The following is a 20,625-nucleotide window of genomic DNA, read 5'->3' as shown; positions in this document are numbered from 1 at the left end:
TCATTAGGGGAAAGAATGGTGATCCAATCTCCGACCGCCAGGAACAGGTTTGCAGATTTGCTGAGCATTTCTGTAAGGTCCTGGGGAAGGGTAAAATCTTCAGCCTGGAAAATATCATGGGGCAAAGTGGGGATAACCCTGCTGAGGCTGCAGTGCCTCAAATATTTGAAGGAGGTACCATCTGTTGAGGAAGTACTGAAGGCCATCCGGAGTCTGAGACCAGGAAAGGCACCAGGCAGAGATGATCTCCCAAGCAAAATGCTGGGGGAGGGTGGCGTTTGTGCACAGACTGCCCTACATGACATCATAATAACAGTCTTGACCATTGGACGGAATTCTCGGGATTGGAAGGATGCGCTGGTGGTCCCCCTCTTTAAGAAGGGGGACCGCACAGACTGTAACAACTACAGGGGCATCTCACTCCTCAGTGTGCCGGGAAAGGTCCTGGCAAGGATTATTCAATATCGCCTTGCCAGGCACGCTGAGGAGAGACTTGCGGAGCCCCAATGCGGTTTCAGGAAAGGGCGGTCCTGCACAGATGCCATATTTTCTGTCTGTCTGCTACAGCAGAGGGGTAGGGAATTCCAGCAAGACCTACGTCTCTGCTTTATTGACCTGGTTAAGGCCTATGATACCATCAGTAGGCCTGAGCTCTGGGTTGTTTTTCGTGCTTTTGGAGTCTCTGACTCAGCTCATGATCATTAAGGACCTTCATGATGGTGAGCGGGCCCTGGTCAAACTACGTGGCCGGGAGTCAGAGCCATTCCCTGTTCAACTTGGGGTGCGACAGGGATGTCCTCTGGCTCCCACATTATTTAACATCTAATTTGACCACGTAGTTCGTGAAGCCTTCAATAGCTGTACCGGGGCAATCTCCATATGGTACAGATATAATGGGAGGCTGATTTATACCCATGTGCGTTCCAGGGATGGCCCCCTATTGATTAAACATGTTACGTATGCCGATGATCTGGTAATTGCTGCCCACTCAGAGGAGTTGGAGGCGCAGCTGCTGAACCTGGAGCTTGCCACTAAAAGGTGGGGCCTTACCATCAGCCCCACCAAAACTAAGCACCTGCCTGGGTATTTTGTACCATCGGACACTCCACCCCCACAAATCCCAATCGGTGATGGGGCAGTTGTGGAGAGAGTGGAGAGTTTCCCATACCTGGGCAGTGTGCTCATGAACGGCTCCAGTTTAACAGCAGAGGTCTCACTCCGAATCAGTCGAGCGGCAATATCTTTTCATCGGTTGCGTAACGCTGTGTGGAAGCTACCTGGTCTGTCGCTCCGCACTAAGCTTCGGGTCTTCTTGGCCACGGTCATGCCCTCCCTTCTCTACGCTTGCGAAACGTGGACCCCCCCTAATGGAACATCTTCGCCGGTTCGAAACATTGAGGCTGGCCTGCCTACGATCCATCATGGGTTTGACCAGGCTGGATTGAGTGGGGAGCTCACAATTCCTTGAAAGATTTGGACAACGTCCCATCGGTGAGCTCCTCCGGCAGGCAAAGCTGCGTTGGCTGGGTCATGTAGCCCGCATGCCTCGCCACCGCATGCCCAAGCAGCTTCTGTTGGGCCGGATCGAGGGGGCTAAACGGGCTAGAGAAGAGATGGAGTGATGGGTGAGTGGGTGGGTGGGTGAGTGAGTGAGTGGGTGAATGAGTGAGTGGGTGGGTGAGTGGGTGGGTAAGTGAATGAGTGGGTGAGTGAGTGAGTGGGTGAATGAGTCGGTGGGTGAGTGAGTAGGAAAGGCTCGACAAGAGATGGAGTGATGGATCAGTGGGTGGGTGAATGAGTGAGTGGGTGGGTGAGTGGGTGGGTAAGTGAATGAATGGGTGAGTGAGTGAGTGAGTGGGTGAGTGAGTGGGTGAGTGAGTGAGTGGGTGAGTGAGTGACACGGGTTACAGAAGAGATGGAATAATGGATGAGTCGGTGGGTGATTGAGTAGGTGGGTGAGTGATTCAGTGGCACGGGCTAGAGAAGAGATGGAGTGACGTGGTACAGGAGGGCGTGGAGCTGAGTGGACTTGCCGATGACCGGTACCAGCGGTGTCAAGATCGGCCTTTGTGAAGGAGGAGGCTCGTGAAGGACGCTGCTACTTAGGCAGTGCCAGGCTAGGTGCATTCGTGAGGCTGCTGGGCAGTTGGAGGCAGTCGCCCTTCCAGCAACAACAACGGAGGGCAGAGAAGCGACGCTCACAACAACAAGTGGAGCGCCGGGCGGCTAAAACGCCGCAAATTGGCACAGTAGCGGGTATAGATGGTGCATGTGCCCAGTCATCTCAATCAATCCATGGCACCTGCTTGGTCTATCCCGTGACCTGCACCTAGCCTGGCACAGTAGTCAACCCATGGCACCTGCAGGGTCTGTCCCGTGACCTCCTCATGCACCTAGCCTGGCACAGCAGCACAACCCATGCCACCTGCTGGGTCTGTCCCGTGACCTCCTCCTCATGCACCTAGCCTGGCACAGCAGCACAACCCATGGCACCTGGGTCTGTCATGTGACCTCTTCCTCCTGCACCTAGCCTGGCACAGTAGTCAACCCATGGCATCTGCAGGGTCTGTCCCGTGACCTCCTCCTGCACCTAGCCTGGCACAGCAGCACAACCCATGCCACCTGCTGGGTCTGTCCCGTGGCCTCTTGCACCTGCACCTAGCCTGGCACAGCAGTAAACCCATGGCACCTGCAGGGTCTGTCCCGTGACCTCCTCCTGGTGCACCTAGCCTGGCACAGCAGTCAACCAATGGCATCTGCTGGGTCTGTCCCGTGACCTCCTCCTCATGCACCTAGCCTGGCACAGCAGTACAACCCATGGCACCTGCAGGGTCTGTCATGTGATCTCCATCCCATTGTTTATAGTTATAAAAGACTGAAATAATTTAGTTAATAATTGAAAAATTCTAATTATGTTATGTAAATTATTGGTTCTTTCGATAAATAAGAAAATATTTCTTGTTGTGGTTTTCACACCTGATGATGATTGCCTGTGTTGCAGTCGAAACGTCGTGAATTATTGACTCATTTAAAAATAATTTCATTCAAACGATTAATAATTTGAATTATTTAACTCATTTAAAATCCTTTTTTTTTTGTAAATAAAACATTACGCGGGAAGGGTTGCGATTGGTCACCTCGTTGTCACGTGCTTGCGAATCCTCGATTTCCATTGGTCGAGGTCGCCCTCCTCTCCCGCGGATATAAATACAGCGGCGGGCCTGTAGCGGGCGGCTGATAAACTCTTCGCTCGGGACGTGAGGAGATTTTTTTTAATTGTTTGTTATAAAACTTTAATTCGCGAGATTAAAGTTTGATTTACTCCACGTTGTTTGTTACCAACAGCAGCCTCCGCTCGTCAGCAAGCGCCGACAAACTGTGAGTACTTTCGCGCGTAATTACTGAGGCTCACAGAGCCAGACTAAGGCTCCCTCACGTAGGGTTCAGTGTTAATCACTGAGGCTCACTGAGGCTCACAGAGCCAGACTAAGGCTCCCACAGGGTTCAGTGTTAATCACTGAGGCTCACAGAGCCAGACTAAGGCTCCCTCACGTATGGTTACAGTGTTAATCATTGAGGCTCACAGAGCCAGACTAAGGCTCCCACAGGGTTCAGTGTTAATCACTGAGGCTCACAGAGCCAGACTAAGGCTCCCTCACGTAGGGTTCAGTGTTAATCACCGAGACTCCCACAGGGTTCAGTGTTAATCACTGAGGCTCACAGAGCCAGACTAAGGCTACCACAGGGTTCAGTGTTAATTACTGAGGCTCACAGAGCCAGACTAAGGCTCCCTCACGTAGGGTTCAGTGTTAATTACTGAGGCTCAATGAGGCTCACAGAGCCAGACTAAGGCTCCCTCACGTATGGTTACAGTGTTAATCACTGAGGCTCACAGAGCCAGACTAAGGCTCCCTCACGTATGGTTACAGTGTTAATCACTGAGGCTCACAGAGCCAGACTAAGGCTACCACAGGGTTCAGTGTTAATTACTGAGGCTCACAGAGCCAGACTAAGGCTCCCTCACGTAGGGTTCAGTGTTAATTACTGAGGCTCAATGAGGCTCACAGAGCCAGACTAAGGCTCCCTCGCGTATGGTTACAGTGTTAATTACTGAGGCTCAATGAGGCTCGCAGAGCCAGACTGAGGCTCCCTCACGTAGGGTTCAGTGTTAATCAGTGAGGCTCACAGAGCCAGACTAAGGCTCCCTCACGTAGGGTTCAGTGTTAATCACTGAGGCTCAACAGAGCCAGGCTAAGGCTCCCGTAGGGTTCAGTGTTAATCATTGAGGCTCACAGAGCCAGACTAAGGCTCCCACAGGGTTCAGTGTTAATCACTGAGGCTCACAGAGCCAGACTAAGGCTCCCTCACGTAGGGTTCAGTGTTAATCAGTGAGGCTCACAGAGCCAGACTAAGGCTCCCTCACGTAGGGTTCAGTGTTAATCACTGAGGCTCAACAGAGCCAGGCTAAGGCTCCCGTAGGGTTCAGTGTTAATCATTGAGGCTCACAGAGCCAGACTAAGGCTCCCACAGGGTTCAGTGTTAATCACTGAGGCTCACAGAGCCAGACTAAGGCTCCCACAGGGTTCAGTGTTAATCACTGAGGCTTACAGAGCCAGACTAAGGGTCCCTCACGTAGGGTTCAGTGTTAATCACTGAGGCTCACAGAGCCAGACTAAGGCTCCCACAGGGTTCAGTGTTAATCACTGAGGCTCACAGAGCCAGACTAAGGCTCCCTCACGTATGGTTACAGTGTTAATCACTGAGGCTCACAGAGCCAGACTAAGGCTCCCATAGGGTTCAGTGTTAATTACTGAGGCTCACAGAGCCAGACTAAGGCTCCCTCACGTATGGTTACAGTGTTAATTACTGAGACTCACAGAGCCAGACTAAGGCTCCCTCACGTAGGGTTCAGTGTTAATCACTGAGGCTCACAGAGCCAGACTAAGGCTCCCTCACGTAGGGTTCAGTGTTAATCACTGAGACTCACAGAGCCAGACTAAGGCTCCCACAGGGTTCAGTGTTAATCACTGAGGCTCCCACAGGGTTCAGTGTTAATCACTGAGGCTCACAGAGCCAGACTAAGGCTCCCTCACGTATGGTTACAGTGTTAATCACTGAGACTCACAGAGCCAGACTGAGGCTCCCACAGGGTTCAGTGTTAATCACTGAGGCTCACAGAGCCAGACTAAGGCTCCCTCACGTATGGTTACAGTGTTAATCACTGAGACTCACAGAGGCAGACTAAGGCTCCCTCAGGGTTCAGTGTTAATTACTGAGGCTCACAGAGCCAGACTAAGGCTCCCACAGGGTTCAGTGTTAATCACTGAGGCTCACAGAGCCAGACTAAGGCTCCCACAGGGTTCAGTGTTAATCACTGAGGCTCACAGAGCCAGACTAAGGCTCCCACAGGGTTCAGTGTTAATCACTGAGGCTCACAGAGCCAGACTAAGGCTCCCACAGGGTTCAGTGTTAATCACTAATGCTCACAGAGCCAGACTAAGGCTCCCTCAGGGTTCAGTGTTAATCACTGAGGCTCACAGAGCCAGACTATGGCTCCCATAGGGTTCAGTGTTAATCACTGAGGCTCACAGAGCCAGACTAAGGCTCCCTCACGTAGGGTTCAGTGTTAATTACTGAGGCTCACAGAGCCAGACTAAGGCTCCCACAGGGTTCAGTGTTAATCACTGAGGCTCACAGAGCCAGACTAAGGCTCCCTCAGGGTTCAGTGTTAATCACTGAGGCTCACAGAGCCAGACTAAGGCTCCCACAAGGTTCATTGTTAATCTCTGAGGCTCACAGAGCCAGACTAAGGCTCCCTCACTTAGGGTTCAGTGTTAATCACTGAAGCTCACAGAGCCAGACTAAGGCTCCCTCACGTAGGGTTCAGTGTTAATCACTGAGGCTCACAGAGCCAGACTAAGGCTCCCTCACGTATGGTTACAGTGTTAATCACTGAGGCTCACAGAGCCAGACTGAGGCTCCCACAGGGTTCAGTGTTAATCACTGAGGCTCACAGAGCCAGACTAAGGCTCCCTCACGTAGGGTTCAGTGTTAATCACTGAGGCTCACAGAGCCAGACTAAGGCTCACACAGGGTTCAGTGTTAATCACTGAGGCTCACAGAGCCAGACTGAGGCTCCCACAGGGTTCAGTGTTAATCACTGAGGCTCAACAGAGCCAGACTAAGGCTCCCACAGGGTTCAGTGTTAATCACTGAGGCTCACAGAGCCAGACTGAGGCTCCCTCACGTATGGTTACAGTGTTAATTACTGAGGCTCACAGAGCCAGACTAAGGCTCCCTCACGTATGGTTACAGTGTTAATTACTGAGGCTCACAGAGCCAGACTTAGGCTCCCACAGGGTTCAGTGTTAATTACTGAGGCTCGCAGAGCCAGGCTAAGGCTCCCTCACGTATGGTTACAGTGTTAATCACTGAGGCTCACAGAGCCAGACTAAGGCTCCCTCACGTATGGTTACAGTGTTAATTACTGAGGCTCACAGAGCCAGACTAAGGCTCCCTCACGTATGGTTACAGTGTTAATTATTGAGGCTCACAGAGCCAGACTAAGGCTCCCTCAGGGTTCAGTGTTAATCACTGAGGCTCACAGAGCCAGACTAAGGCTCCCACAGGGTTCAGTGTTAATAACTGAGACTCACAGAGCCAGACTAAGGCTCCCACAGGGTTCAGTGTTAATCACTGAGGCTCACAGAGCCAGACTGAGGCTCCCACAGGGTTCAGTGTTAATCACTGAGGCTCAACAGAGCCAGACTAAGGCTCCCACAGGGTTCAGTGTTAATCACTGAGGCTCACAGAGCCAGACTGAGGCTCCCTCACGTATGGTTACAGTGTTAATTACTGAGGCTCACAGAGCCAGACTAAGGCTCCCTCACGTATGGTTACAGTGTTAATTACTGAGGCTCACAGAGCCAGACTTAGGCTCCCACAGGGTTCAGTGTTAATTACTGAGGCTCGCAGAGCCAGGCTAAGGCTCCCTCACGTATGGTTACAGTGTTAATCACTGAGGCTCACAGAGCCAGACTAAGGCTCCCTCACGTATGGTTACAGTGTTAATTACTGAGGCTCACAGAGCCAGACTAAGGCTCCCTCACGTATGGTTACAGTGTTAATTATTGAGGCTCACAGAGCCAGACTAAGGCTCCCTCAGGGTTCAGTGTTAATCACTGAGGCTCACAGAGCCAGACTAAGGCTCCCACAGGGTTCAGTGTTAATAACTGAGACTCACAGAGCCAGACTAAGGCTCCCCTAGGGTTCAGTGTTAATCACTGAGGCTCACAGAGCCAGACTAAGGCTCCCACAGGGTTCAGTGTTAATCACTGAGGCTCACAGAGCCAGACTGAGGCTCGCACAGGGTTCAGTGTTAATCACTGAGGCTCACAGAGCCAGACTAAGGCTCCCACAAGGTTCAGTGTTAATCACTGAGACTCACAGAGCCAGACTAAGGCTCCCACAGGGTTCCGTGTTAATCACTGAGACTCACAGAGCCAGACTAAGGCTCCCAACAGGGTTCAGTGTTAATCACTGAGGCTCACAGAGCCAGACTAAGGCTCCCATACTCACAGAGCCAGACGAAGGCTCCCACAGGATTCAGTGTTAATCACTGAGACTCCCACAGGGTTCAGTGTTAATCACGGAGGCTCACAGAGCCAGACTAAGGCTCCCTCACGTATGGTTACAGTGTTAATTATTGAGGCTCACAGAGCCAGACTAAGGCTCCCTCAGGGTTCAGTGTTAATCACTGAGGCTCACAGAGCCAGACTAAGGCTCCCACAGGGTTCAGTGTTAATAACTGAGACTCACAGAGCCAGACTAAGGCTCCCACAGGGTTCAGTGTTAATCACTGAGGCTCACAGAGCCAGACTAAGGCTCCCACAGGGTTCAGTGTTAATCACTGAGGCTCACAGAGCCAGACTGAGGCTCGCACAGGGTTCAGTGTTAATCACTGAGGCTCACAGAGCCAGACTAAGGCTCCCACAAGGTTCAGTGTTAATCACTGAGACTCACAGAGCCAGACTAAGGCTCCCACAGGGTTCCGTGTTAATCACTGAGACTCACAGAGCCAGACTAAGGCTCCCAACAGGGTTCAGTGTTAATCACTGAGGCTCACAGAGCCAGACTAAGGCTCCCATACTCACAGAGCCAGACGAAGGCTCCCACAGGATTCAGTGTTAATCACTGAGACTCCCACAGGGTTCAGTGTTAATCACGGAGGCTCACAGAGCCAGACTAAGGCTCCCACAGGGTTCAGTGTTAATCACTGAGGCTCACAGAGCCAGACTGAGGCTCCCATAGGGTGCAGTGTTAATCACTGAGACTCACAGAGCCAGACTAAGGCTCCCACAGGGTTCAGTGTTGATCACTGAGGCTCACAGAGCCAGACTAAGGCTCCCACAGGGTTCAGTGTTAATCACTGAGACTCACAGAGCCAGACTAAGGCTCCCGTAGGGTTCAGTGTTAATCACTGAGGCTCACAGAGCCAGACTAAGGCTCCCGTAGGGTTCAGTGCTAATCACTGAGACTCAGCGAAATGTTTCGAGTGGAGCACAGCGCAGGGCAGTTTAAAGCGATACCTTTATTCGAATTCAAACAGCAGAGCACGGAACGAGGCGACGATTGATGCAAAATACTCTGAGAAAGTTTCGGAAATGTCGGCGCGTTATTCCTGAGGAACCGTGAGGCAGAAAACCCAATAAACCGTGAGACAGAAACCCAATAATCCATTAGACAGAAACCCAATAAACCATGAGGCAGAAACCCCAATAAACCGTGAGACAGAAAACCCAATAAACCGTGAGACAGAAAACCCAATAAACCGTGAGGCAGAAAACCCAATAAACCGTGAGACAGAAACCTAATAAACCGTGAGACAGAAACCTAATAAACCGTGAGACAGAAAACCCAATAAACCCGTGGGACAGAAAACCCAATAAACCGTGAGACAGAAAACCCAATACACCGTGAGACAGAAAACCCAATAAACCATGAGACAGAAAACCCAATAAACCATGAGACAGAAAACCCCAATAAACCGTGAGACAGAAAACCCCAATAAACCGTGAGACAGAAAACCCAATAAACCGTGAGACAGAAAACCCCAATACACCGTGAGACAGAAAACCCAATAAACCGTGACACAGAAACCCAATAAACCGTGAGACAGAAACCCAATAAACCGTGAGACAGAAAACCCCAATACACCATGAGACAGAAACCCCAATGAACCGTGAGACAGAAAACCCTAATAAACCGTGAGGCAGAAAACCCAATAAACCGTGAGGCAGAAAACCCAATAAACCGTGAGGCAGGAAACCCAATAAACCGTGAGGCAGAAAACCCAATAAACCGTGAGACAGAAACCCAATAAACCGTGAGGCAGAAAACCCAATAAACCGTGAGGCAGAAAACCCAATACACCGTGAGACAGAAAACCCAATAAACCGTGAGGCAGAAAACCCAATAAACCATGAGACAGAAAACCCAATAAACCGTGAGACAGAAAAACCCAATAAACCGTGAGGCAGAAAACCCAATAAACCGTGAGACAGAAAACCCAATAAACCGTGAGACAGAAAAACCCAATAAACCGTGAGGCAGAAAACCCAATAAACCGTGAGACAGAAAACCCCAATAAACCCGTGAGACAGAAAACCCAATAAACCGTGAGACAGAAAAACCCAATAAACCGTGAGGCAGAAAACCCAATAAACCGTGAGGCAGAAAACCCAATAAACCGTGAGGCAGGAAACCCAATAAACCGTGAGGCAGAAAACCCAATAAACCGTGAGACAGAAACCCAATAAACCGTGAGGCAGAAAACCCAATAAACCGTGAGGCAGAAAACCCAATACACCGTGAGACAGAAAACCCAATAAACCGTGAGGCAGAAAACCCAATAAACCATGAGACAGAAAACCCAATAAACCCGTGAGACAGAAAACCCAATAAACCGTGAGACAGAAAACCCAATAAACCGTGAGACAGAAAACCCAATAAACCGTGAGACAGAAAACCCAATAAACCGTGAGACAGAAAACCCAATAAACCGTGAGACAGAAAACCCAATAAACCGTGAGGCAGAAAACCCAATAAACCGTGAGACAGAAAACCCCAATAAACCGTGAGACAGAAAACCCAATAAACCGTGAGACAGAAACCCCAATAAACCCGTGAGACAGAAAACCCAATAAACCGTGAGACAGAAAAACCCAATAAACCGTGAGGCAGAAAACCCAATAAACCGTGAGACAGAAACCCCAATAAACCCTGAGACAGAAAACCCAATACACCGTGAGACAGAAAACCCAATAAACCATGAGACAGAAAACCCAATAAACCGTGAGACAGAAAACCCAATAAACCATGAGACAGGAAACCCAATAAACCGTGAGGCAGGAAACCCAATAAACCGTGAGGCAGGAAACCCAATAAACCGTGAGGCAGGAAACCCAATAAACCGTGAGGCAGGAAACCCAATAAACCGTGAGGCAGGAAACCCAATAAACCGTGAGGCAGAAAACCCAATACACCGTGAGGCAGGAAACCCAATAAACCGAGGCAGTCGATTGGTCTTCGGACTTCCGTTGACACCTCCCATGGGTCTGTGTCTAACCGAGGTCTACCGGTCTCTCCTGTTGGTCTCTGTGGAGGCTTTGTAGGGCTTTGTGGCGTCTATGGGACTTTTTGCCGGTCTCAACGTCACAGGTCAACACGTGTGTGTACACGTGAGTCCTGGGGTCGCTGGGTCTCAACGTCACAGGTCAACACGTGTGTGTACATGTGAGTCCTAGGGTCTCAATGCGAGTCGCTGGTCTCAACATCACAGGTCAACACGTGTGTGCATGCGAGTCCTAGGGTCGCTGGGTCTCAACGTCACAGGTCAACACGTGTGTACATGTGAGTCCTAGGGTCTCTATGCGAGTCTCTGGGTCTCAACGTCACAGGTCAACACCTGTGTACATGTGAGTCCTAGGGTCTCTATGCGAGTCGCTGGGTCTCAACGTCACAGGTCAACACGTGTGTGTACATGTGAGTCCTAGGGTCTCTATGCGAGTCGCTGGGTCTCAACGTCGCAGGTCAACACGTGTGTGTACATGTGAGTCCTAGGGTCGCTGGGTCTCAACGTCACAGGTCAACACGTGTGTGTACACGTGAGTCCTAGGGTCGCTGGGTCTCAACGTCACAGGTCAACACGTGTGTACACGTGAGTCCTAGGGTCTCTGTGCGAGTCTCTGGGTCTCAACGTCACAGGTCAACACGTGTGTGTACACGTGAGTCCTAGGGTCTCTGGGTCTCAACGTCACAGGTCAATACGTGCGTACACGCGAGTCCGTGGGTCTCTATGCGAGTCTCTGGCTCTCAACGTCATAAATCAATACATGTGTGTACATGTGAGTCCGTGAGTCTCCGTGTGAGTCTGGGTCTCAAGAGGCTGTTTCTTTGAGTCTCTGTCGATTTCTATTGAAGTACATTGGCCTTTGTGAGCCTCTGGGTCTCAACGTCATAAGTCAATACGTGCGTACACGCGGGTCCGTGGGTCTCCATGCGAGTCTCTAGGTCTCAACGTCATAAATCAATACATGTGTACACATGTGAGTCTGTGGGTCCGTGAGTCTCTATGCGAGTCTGTGGGTCTCGAGTTTGTGTTCATTTGAGTCTCTGTTGATTTCTATTGAAGTCTATGGGCCTTTGAGCCTCTGGGTCTCAACGTCATAAGTCAATACTTGCGTACATGTGGGTCTGTGGGTCTCTGGGTCTCAACGTCACAGGTCAATACGTGTGTACACGCGAGTCCGTGGGTCTCTATGCGAGTCTGTGGGTCTCAACGTCATAAATCAATACATGTGTGTACATGTGAGTCCGTGAGTCTCCGTGCGAGTTTGGGTCTCAAGAGGCTGTTTCTTTGAATCTCTGTCGGTTTCTATTGAAGTATATTGGTCTTTGTGAGCCTCTGGGTCTCAACGTCATCAGTTAATACTTGTATACACGCGGGTCCGTGAGTCTCCATGTGAGTGGGTCTCAAGAGGCTGTTTCATTTGAGTCTCTGTTGATTTCTATTGATGTCTATGGGCCTTTGAGCCTCTGGCTCTCAACGTCATGAATCAATAGGTGTGTGTACATGTGAGTCTGTGGGTCCCTGGGTCTCAACGTCATAAGTCAATACGTGTGTACACGCGGGTCCGTGAGTCTCTATGCAAGTCTCTGGCTCTCAACGTCATGAATCAATACGTGTGTGTACATGTGAGTCTGTGGAGCTCTGGGTCTCAACGTCATAAGTCAATACTTGCGTACACGTGGGTCCGTGAGTCTCCATGCGAGTCTGTGGGTCTCCGGAGTCTGTGTTCATTTGGGTCTCTGTTGATTTCTATTGAAGTCTATGGGCCTTTGAGCCTCAGGGTCTCAACGTCACAGGTCAATACGTGTGTACACGTGGGTCCGTGAGACTCCATGCGAGTCTGGGGGTCTCAAGAGTCTGTGTTCATTTGAGTCTCTGTCGGTTTCTATTGAAGTATATTGGTCTTTGTGAGCCTCTGGGTCTCAACGTCACAGGTCAGTACTTGCGTACACGCGGGTCCGTGAGTCTCCATGCGAGTCTCTAGGTCTCAACGTTATAAATCAATACATGTGTACACATGTGAGTCTGTGGGTCCGTGAGTCTCTATGCGAGTCTGTGGGTCTCAAGAGTCTGTGTTCATTTGAGTCTCTGTCGATTTCTATTGAAGTATATTGGTCTTTGTGAGCCTCTGGGTCTCATTGTCATCAGTCAATACGTGCGTGCATGCGCTTCCATGGGTCTCTATGCGAGCCTCTAGGTCTCAACGTCATAAATCAATACATGTGTGTACATGTGGGTCTGTGAGTCTCCGTGCGAGTCTGGGTCTCAAGAGGCTGTTTCTTTGAGTTTCTGTCGGTTTCTATTGAAGTATATTGGTCTTTGTGAGCCTCTGGGTCTCAACGTCATCAGTCAATACTTGTGTACACGTGGGTCTGTGAGTCTGGGTCTCAAGAGGCTGTTTCATTTGAGGCTCTGTTGATTTCTATTGAAGTCTATGGGCCTTTGAGCCTCTGGCTCTCAACGTCATGAATCAATACGTGTGTGTACATGCGAGTCTGTGGGTCTCTGGGTATCAACGTCATAAGTCAATACGTGTGTACACGCGGGTCCGTGAGTCTCCATGCGAGTCTGTGGGTCTCAACGTCATGAATCAATACATGCGTGTACATGTGAGTCCGTGGGTCTCCGTGTGAGTCTGGGTCTCAAGAGGCTGTTTCTTTGAATCTCTGTCGGTTTCTATTGAAGTATATTGGTCTTTGTGAGCCTCTGGGTCTCAACGTCATAAGTCAATACGTGTGTACACGCGGGTCCGTGAGTCTCCATGTGAGTCTGGGTCTCAAGAGACTGTTTCATTTGAGTCTCTGTTGATTTCTATTGATGTCTATGGGCCTTTGAGCCTCTGGCTCTCAACGTCATGAATCAATACTTGCGTACATGTGGGTCTGTGGGTCTCTATGCGAGTCTGGGGGTCTCAAGAGTCTGTGTTCATTTGAGTCTCTGTCGATTTCTATTGAAGTATATTGGTCTTTGTGAGCCTCTGGGTCTCAACGTCACAGGTCAATACTTGCGTACACGCGGGTCCGTGGGTCTCTATGCGAGTCTCTAGGTCTCAACGTCATAAATCAATACGTGTGTACACATGTGGGTCTGTGAGTCCGTGAGTCTCCATGCGAGTCTCTAGGTCTCAACGTCATAAATCAATACGTGTGTACACATGTGGGTCTGTGAGTCCGTGAGTCTCCATGCGAGTCTGTGGGTCTCAAGAGGCTGTTTCATTTGAGTCTTTGTCGATTTCTATTGAAGTATATTGTCTTTGTGAGCCTCTGGGTCTCAACGTCATCAGTTAATACGTGTGTACACGTGGGTCCGTGAGTCTCCATGCGAGTCTCTGGGTCTCAACGTTACAAGTCAATACGTGTGTGTACACGTGAGTCCGTGAGTCTCCATGCGAGTCTGGGGGTCTCAAGAGTCTGTGTTCATTTGAGTCTCTGTCGATTTCTATTGAAGTATATTGGTCTTTGTGAGCCTCTGGGTCTCAACGTCACAGGTCAATACTTGCGTACACGCGGGTCCGTGAGTCTCCATGCGAGTCTGTAGGTCTCAACGTCATAAATCAATACATGTGTGCACATGTGAGTCTGTGGGTCCGTGAGTCTCCATGCGAGTCTGGGGGTCTCAAGAGTCTGTGTTCATTTGAGTCTCTGTCGATTTCTATTGAAGTCTATGGGCCTTTGAGCCTCTGGGTTTAAACGTCACAGGTCAATACGTGTGTACACGTGGGTCCGTGAGTCTCCATGTGAGTCTGGGGGTCTCAAGAGGCTGTTTCATTTGAGTCTGTCGATTTCTATTTAAGTATATTGGTCTTTGTGAGCCTCTGGGTCTCAACGTCATAAATCAATACGTGTGTACACATGTGAGTCTGTGGGTCCGTGAGTCTCTATGCGAGTCTGTGGGTCTCAAGAGTCTGTGTTCATTTGAGTCTCTGTTGATTTCTATTGAAGTCTATGGGCCTTTGTGAGCCTCTGGGTTTAAACGTCACAGGTCAATACGTGTGTACACGTGGGTCCGTGAGTCTCCATGCGAGTCTTTGGGTCTCAACGTTACAAGTCAATACGTGTGTACACGTGAGTCCGTGAGTCTCCATGCGAGTCTGGGGGTCTCAAGAGTCTGTGTTCATTTGAGTCTCTGTCGATTTCTATTGCAGTATATGGGCCTTTGAGCCTCAGGGTCTCAACGTCACAGGTCAATACTTGCGTACACGCGGGTCCGTGAGTCTCCATGTGAGTCTGTGGGTCTCAAGAGGCTGTTTCATTTGAGTCTCTGTCGGTTTCTATTGAAGTCTATGGGCCTTTGAGCCTCTGGCTCTCAACGTCATCAATCAATACATGTGTGTACATGTGAGTCCGTGAGTCTCCGTGTGAGTCTGGGTCTCAAGAGGCTGTTCCATTTGAGTCTCTATCGGTTTCTATTGAAGTATATTGGTCTTTGTGAGCCTCTGGGTCTCAACGTCATCAGTTAATACTTGTGTACCCGCGGGTCCGTGAGTCTCCGTGCGAGTCTCTAGGTCTCAACGTCATAACTCAATACGTGTGTGTACATGTGAGTCTGGGTCTCAAGAGGCTGTTTCATTTGAGTCTCTGTCGATTTCTATTGAAGTATATGGGCCTTTGTGAGCCTCCTGGGTCTCAACGTCACAGGTCAGTACTTGCGTACACGCGGGTCCGTGGGTCTCCTGTCAGGCGTTTGAACGTTTTAATTTTTCAGTGGTGCATGGTCCTCCCGTCTGCCGAGATTCCTGCGCGTCTCCGTGTCACGGGCCCCTAATGAATGTGCGGAAGAAACCTTTTGAGAAGGCCCTTTCCCCGCGAGCCCGCGGTCCTCCTCTCGCGCGTGCGAGCATTTGCACAGCGACTGGATGCCGCCGCCTCTGCGCGATAACTACCGCACCTCCCGTCCCCTCGCACTCGTGCGTTAGCGGGCGCCTATTTGCGTGGTTTGTCGGCCTTCTCCGTGCCGCCCCTCTCGGAGACGTTGAAGTATCGCGAGACGCGGTGCTGCCGCTGCTGCTGCTGCTGCTGCTGCCGCTGCTGCGGCATCAGCTCCACGCGTTTCCTCTCCTGCTCCACCTCCGCCTCCACCTCCTCCACCTCCTCCTCCTCCTCTCTCTCCTCCTTGGTCACCGTGGTGACGGTCCGGGTGGAGGAGACGACGCGGCGGCCTCGCTCGTCCGTGCGGCGCCGCACCTCTGTGAGGGTGCACGTCCCGCGGTAGGTCGACTCCACCCCTTCCGCGGCCTTGCCCCGGGCGGCCGCCGCGGCCTCGCCGGCCGCTCCGCCGCCGCAGGATGGGCACGGGGCTGCCGACGCCGACGCCGACGCCGACGCCGCCGCCGCAGCCGCCGCCGCCGCCGCAGCCGGGCGCGGCCGCGGGGCGACGGCGACCTCGAGGGCCTCGCGGATCCTGGCGGGAGGGCCGCGGCGGCTCGGCCCGCGCCTGGAGGACGATTCGATGGCGATGAACGCCGGGGACGAGCCGGCAGCGTCGGCGCGGCGGCCGGCCGGCCGGGGAGTCGGCGGCGGAGCGGCCGGGGGACCGCCGTTGACGGGGTTCGGCGGCCCCGGCGGCGGCCCCGGCGGCCCCGGCGGCGGCCCCGGCGGCGGCTCTCGGGTCTGTCCGAGCCCATCGGCTGCCGGCGTCGGCCCGCCCGGGTCCCGGTCGGCGGCGGACGCCGGCGGTCCCCCGGCGGCCAAACTGGACGCCCCGTTGAGGCTCGGCGACTTGCCCTCCTCTGCCACCGCCTTGCCGCGGCCGCCGCCGCCGGCGGCGGCGGCGGCCAGCACTCCGGCTTCCTCCGCCGCCGCCGCCGCCGTCGCCGCCGCAGCGTGCGGCGGTTTTGGCGGCAGCCTGGGCTTGAGGCCGCATCCCGTCGGACTCCCGAACGCCGCCGAGCCGCTGGACGAGCCGCTGGCCGAGCCGCTGGACGAGCCGCTGGACGAGCCGCTGGACGAGCCGCTGGACGAGCCGCTGGTCGACCCGCTGGCCGAACTACCCACCGACCCGCTGGCCGAACTACCCACCGACCCGCTGGCCGAACTACCCACCGACCCGCTGGACGAGCCGCTGGCCGACCCGCTGGCCGACCCGCTGGCCGACCCGCTCGCCGCCCTCTTGTAGATGAGTGCCGCGCGGATGTCCCCCTGCGTCACGTTGACATGAGCCCTCTCGAGCGAGGCTAGCGCCGCCCGCAGGGGCCCCCTGCCCTCGGCCGCCGGCGCCGGGACCTTGGCCGCGCCCGCCGAGCCGGGGGTTTCGCGACCCCCCACCACCCCCGGCCGTTGGTTCACCGTGGCGTTTGCCGCCCCCTCCTGTTCCACTTGCCGCTGTTTCCGCTGCTGTGGCTGCTGTGGCTGCTGTGACTGCTGCTGCTGTTGCTGTGACTGCTGCTGTGACTGCTGCTGTGGCTGCTGTGGCTGCTGCTGTGGCTGCTGCTGTGACTGCTGCTGCTGTGACTGCTGCTGCTGTGACTGCTGCTGCTGTGACTGCTGCTGCTGTGGCTGCTGCTGTGGCTGCTGCTGCTGTGGCTGTTGCTGCTGTGGCTGCTGCTGTGACTGCTGCTGCTGTGGCTGCTGCTGCTGTGGCTGCTGCTGTGGCTGCTGCTGTGACTGCTGCTGCTGTGGCTGCTGCTGCTGTGGCTGCTGCTGCTGTGGCTGTGACTGCTGCTGTGGCTGCTGCTGCTGCTGTGGCTGCTGCTGCTGTGGCTGCTGCTGCTGTGGCTGCTGCTGCTGCTGTGGCTGCTGCTGCTGTGACTGCTGCTGCTGTGGCTGCTGCTGCTGCGACTGCTGCTGCTGCTGCTGTGGCTGCTGCTGTGACTGCTGCTGTGACTGCTGCTGCTGCTGCTGTGGCTGCTGCTGTGACTGCTGCTGTGACTGCTGTGACTGCTGCTGCTGCTGCTGTGACTGCTGCTGTGGCTGCTGCTGTGACTGCTGCTGCTGTGGCTGCTGTGACTGCTGCTGTGGCTGCTGCTGCTGTGGCTGCTGCTGCTGTGACTGCTGCTGTGACTGCTGCTGCGGCTGCTGCTGCTGTGACTGCCATCGTAATTGCCGATGATGCGACCTCGGCTTGGGTCGGTCCTTCTCCTGCTGCTGCTGCTGCTGCTGCCGCCTCTCGTTTTGCCGATCTCCACCGGCGCCCCGCGTGTTTCCTCCAAGACGCCGAGCCTCCCCTCCCTCCTCCTCCTCCTCCTCCTCCCCCTCGCCGCCGCCGCCGCCGCGACCACCGCCGGTGCTGCCGGCCACCCCGTCCGTCGCCGTCTCTCCCGCCTCCGCCGGCTTCCGCTTCCCGACCCCCTCGGCCGCGTAGCCGTTGCCCTGCGGCGGCGGCGGCGGCGGCGGCGGCGGCCAGGCTCCGGCGATTGCCGTCCGGCCCCTTGCTCCGTCCTCCTCTCCGTTCGCCGCGCCGCCCCCGCCGTTGCCGTGGCCACCGTAGCCGTTGCCGTGGCCGCCCCCGCCGTTGCCGTGGCCACCGTAGCCGTTGCCGTGGCCACCGTAGCCGTTGCCGTGGCCGCCGTAGCCGTTGCCGTGGCCGCCGCAGCCGTCGCCGTGTTCCTCCAGCAGCACGTCGTGCTCCATCTCGTCGATGACGTCCGGGTTGATGTGCCTCGCCAGACGCCGCAGCTCCGTCAGCTGGCGCTCGCGCGCCGTCTTGGGCGAGATGGCGAGCGCCAGGCCCCGGCAGAGGGGCAGGGCCGTGGCGGCGGCGGCGGCCGTGGCGGCGGCCGTGGCGGCGGCGGCCGTGGCGGCGGCGGCCGTGCCGGTGGCGGCGGCGGCGGCGGCCGTGGGGGTCGTGGTAGCCGTTGCCGTGGCAGCTGTAGCTGTGGCAGGAGACGTAGTGTTTGTGGTAGCCGTGGCAGCTGTAGCTGTGGTGTCTGTGGTAGCGGTGGCAGCTGTAGCTGTGGCAGGAGACGTAGTGTCTGTGGCAGCTGTGGCAGCTGTAGCTGTGGTGTCTGTGGTAGCGGTGGCAGCTGTAGCTGTGGCAGGAGACGTAGTGTCTGTGGCAGCTGTAGCTGTGGCAGCTGTAGCTGTGACAGGAAACGTAGTGCCTGTGGCAGCTGTATCTGTGGCAGCTGTGGCAGGAGACGTAGTGTCTGTGGTAGCTGTATCTGTGGTAGCCGTAGCTGTGGCAGGAGACGTAGTGTCTGTGGTAGCTGTAGCTGTGGCAGGAGACGTAGTGTCTGCGGCAGCTGTATCTGTGGTAGCCGTAGCTGTGGCAGGAGACGTAGTGTCTGTGGCAGCTGTATCTGTGGCAGCTGTGGCAGGAGACGTAGTGTCTGTGGCAGCTGTATCTGTGGTAGCTGTGACAGGAGACGTAGTGTCTGTGGCAGCTGTATCTGTGGTAGCCGTAGCTGTGGCAGGAGACGTAGTGTCTGTGGCAGCTGTATCTGTGGCAGCTGTAGCTATGGCAGGAGACGTGGTGTCTGTGGTAGCCGTAGCTGTGGCAGGAGACGTAGTGTCTGTGGCAGCTGTATCTGTGGCAACCGTAGCTGTGGCAGGAGACGTAGTGTCTGTGGCAGCTGTATCTGTGGTAGCTGTAGCTGTGGCAGGAGACGTAGTGTCTGTGGCAGCTGTATCTGTGGTAGCCGTAGCTGTGGTAGGAGACGTAGTGTCTGTGGCAGCTGTATCTGTGGTAGCCGTAGCTGTGGCAGGAGACGTAGTGTCTGTGGCAGCTGTATCTGTGGTAGCCGTAGCTGTGGCAGGAGACGTAGTGTCTGTGGCAGCTGTATCTGTGGTAGCCGTAGCTGTGGCAGGAGACGTAGTGTCTGTGTCAGCTGTATCTGTGGTAGCCGTAGCTGTGGCAGGAGACGTAGTGTCTGTGGCAGCTGTATCTGTGGTAGCCGTAGCTGTGGCAGGAGACGTAGTGTCTGTGTCAGCTGTATCTGTGGTAGCCGTAGCTGTGGCAGGAGACGTAGTGTCTGTGTCAGCTGTATCTGTGGTAGCCGTAGCTGTGGCAGGAGACGTAGTGTCTGTGTCAGCTGTATCTGTGGTAGCCGTAGCTGTGGCAGGAGACGTAGTGTCTGTGGCAGCTGTATCTGTGGTAGCCGTAGCTGTGGCAGGAGACGTAGTGTCTGTGGCAGCTGTATCTGTGGTAGCTGTAGCTGTGGCAGGAGACGTAGTGTCTGTGGCAGCTGTATCTGTGGTAGCCGTAGCTGTGGCAGGAGACGTAGTGTCTGTGGCAGCCGTAGCTGTGGCAGGAGACGTAGTGTCTGTGGCAGCTGTATCTGTGGCAGCTGTATCTGTGGTAGCTGTAGCTGTGGCAGGAGACGTAGTGTCTGTGGCAACCGTAGCCGGCGGGCAGCCGCCGTTGGTGGCATGGGCGGTGGGCCCCATGCACTCGTCATGAGCCTGAACCTCCATCTGGGAAAATGTGAACGGTGGCGGGGGGAGTACGTTAACTACCTCGCCCTGTTACACCTGAGGGTCGTGGGTTCGAGCCCGGACCCTTGACGATGCCAGGGTGCTGTATATTTGGATTCTCTCTCTCTCTCTCACCGTGGTGAGATGTTAACTACCTTGCCCGGTTACACACGTAAGGGTCGTGGGTTCGAGCCCGGACCCTAACGATGCCTGGCTGCTGTATATTTGGATTCTCTCTCTCTCTCTCACCGTGGTGAGATGTTAACCACCTCGCCCGGTTACACACGTGAGGGTCGTGGGTTCGATCCCGGACCCTGACGATGCCTGGCTGCTGTATATTTGGATTCTCTCTCTCTCTCTCACCGTGGTGAGATGTTAACTACCTCGCCCGGTTACACACGTAAGGGTCGTGGGTTCGATCCCGGACCCTGACGATGCCCGGCTGCTGTGTATTTGGAGTTTGCGTCTCTCTCACTCCGTAGAGATGTTGACTACCTCGCCTCGCACACAGGAGTTCGTGGGTTCGATCCCGTTCCCTAACGATGCCAGGCTGCTGTATATTTGGAGTCTCTCTCTCTCTCACTGTGGTGAGATGTTAACCACCTCGCCCGGTCACACGTAAGGGTCGTGGGTTCGATCCCGGAC

At 54.2% G+C, this 20,625-nt stretch overlaps 2 protein-coding genes and 1 long non-coding RNA gene across 3 annotated transcripts in view; 1 reads left to right on the top strand and 2 right to left on the bottom strand.

Moving 5' to 3' along the window:
- The window catches only part of LOC142908405 (uncharacterized), a 234,127-nt gene extending 231,288 nt beyond the window's left edge, over positions 1-2,839 (bottom strand). Inside the window, exon 1 of the long non-coding RNA XR_012931735.1 lies at positions 2,778-2,839. This is a non-coding gene — a long non-coding RNA (uncharacterized LOC142908405). The remainder of the gene's footprint in view (positions 1-2,777) is intronic.
- A 346-nt stretch (positions 2,840-3,185) lies between these two features.
- The window catches only part of LOC142908408 (uncharacterized), a 93,953-nt gene continuing 76,513 nt past the window's right edge, over positions 3,186-20,625 (top strand). Inside the window, exon 1 of the mRNA XM_076059037.1 lies at positions 3,186-3,378. The gene's annotated coding sequence lies outside the window, so the exon portion shown is untranslated. The remainder of the gene's footprint in view (positions 3,379-20,625) is intronic.
- On the bottom strand, positions 8,572-15,656 carry LOC142908402 (uncharacterized). Its single transcript, XM_076059024.1, has 2 exons — positions 15,236-15,656; positions 8,572-14,299 (listed from the first exon to the last, which is right to left on the bottom strand). Exon 2 carries the CDS (start codon positions 10,377-10,379, stop codon positions 8,739-8,741), a length of 1,641 nt encoding a protein of 546 aa, XP_075915139.1. The 5' UTR covers positions 10,380-14,299; positions 15,236-15,656; the 3' UTR covers positions 8,572-8,738.

The sequence above is a fragment of the Petromyzon marinus genome (assembly GCF_048934315.1).
Source record: "Petromyzon marinus isolate PM22_M1 ecotype Great Lakes invasive population chromosome 84 unlocalized genomic scaffold, UKy_Petmar_22M1.pri1.0 chr84_unloc.1, whole genome shotgun sequence".
Classification (NCBI taxonomy): Eukaryota; Metazoa; Chordata; class Hyperoartia; order Petromyzontiformes; family Petromyzontidae; genus Petromyzon; species Petromyzon marinus.
The sequence above is the reverse complement of the archived record's forward strand: the minus strand, read 5'-3'. Positions and strand labels throughout refer to the sequence as shown.

What these genes read in the sequence shown, in the direction of transcription:
- LOC142908402 (XM_076059024.1), bottom strand. Translation starts at nt 10,379, where the DNA reads ATGGTTTATTGGGTTTTCTGTCTCACGGTTTATTGGGTTTTCTGTCTC.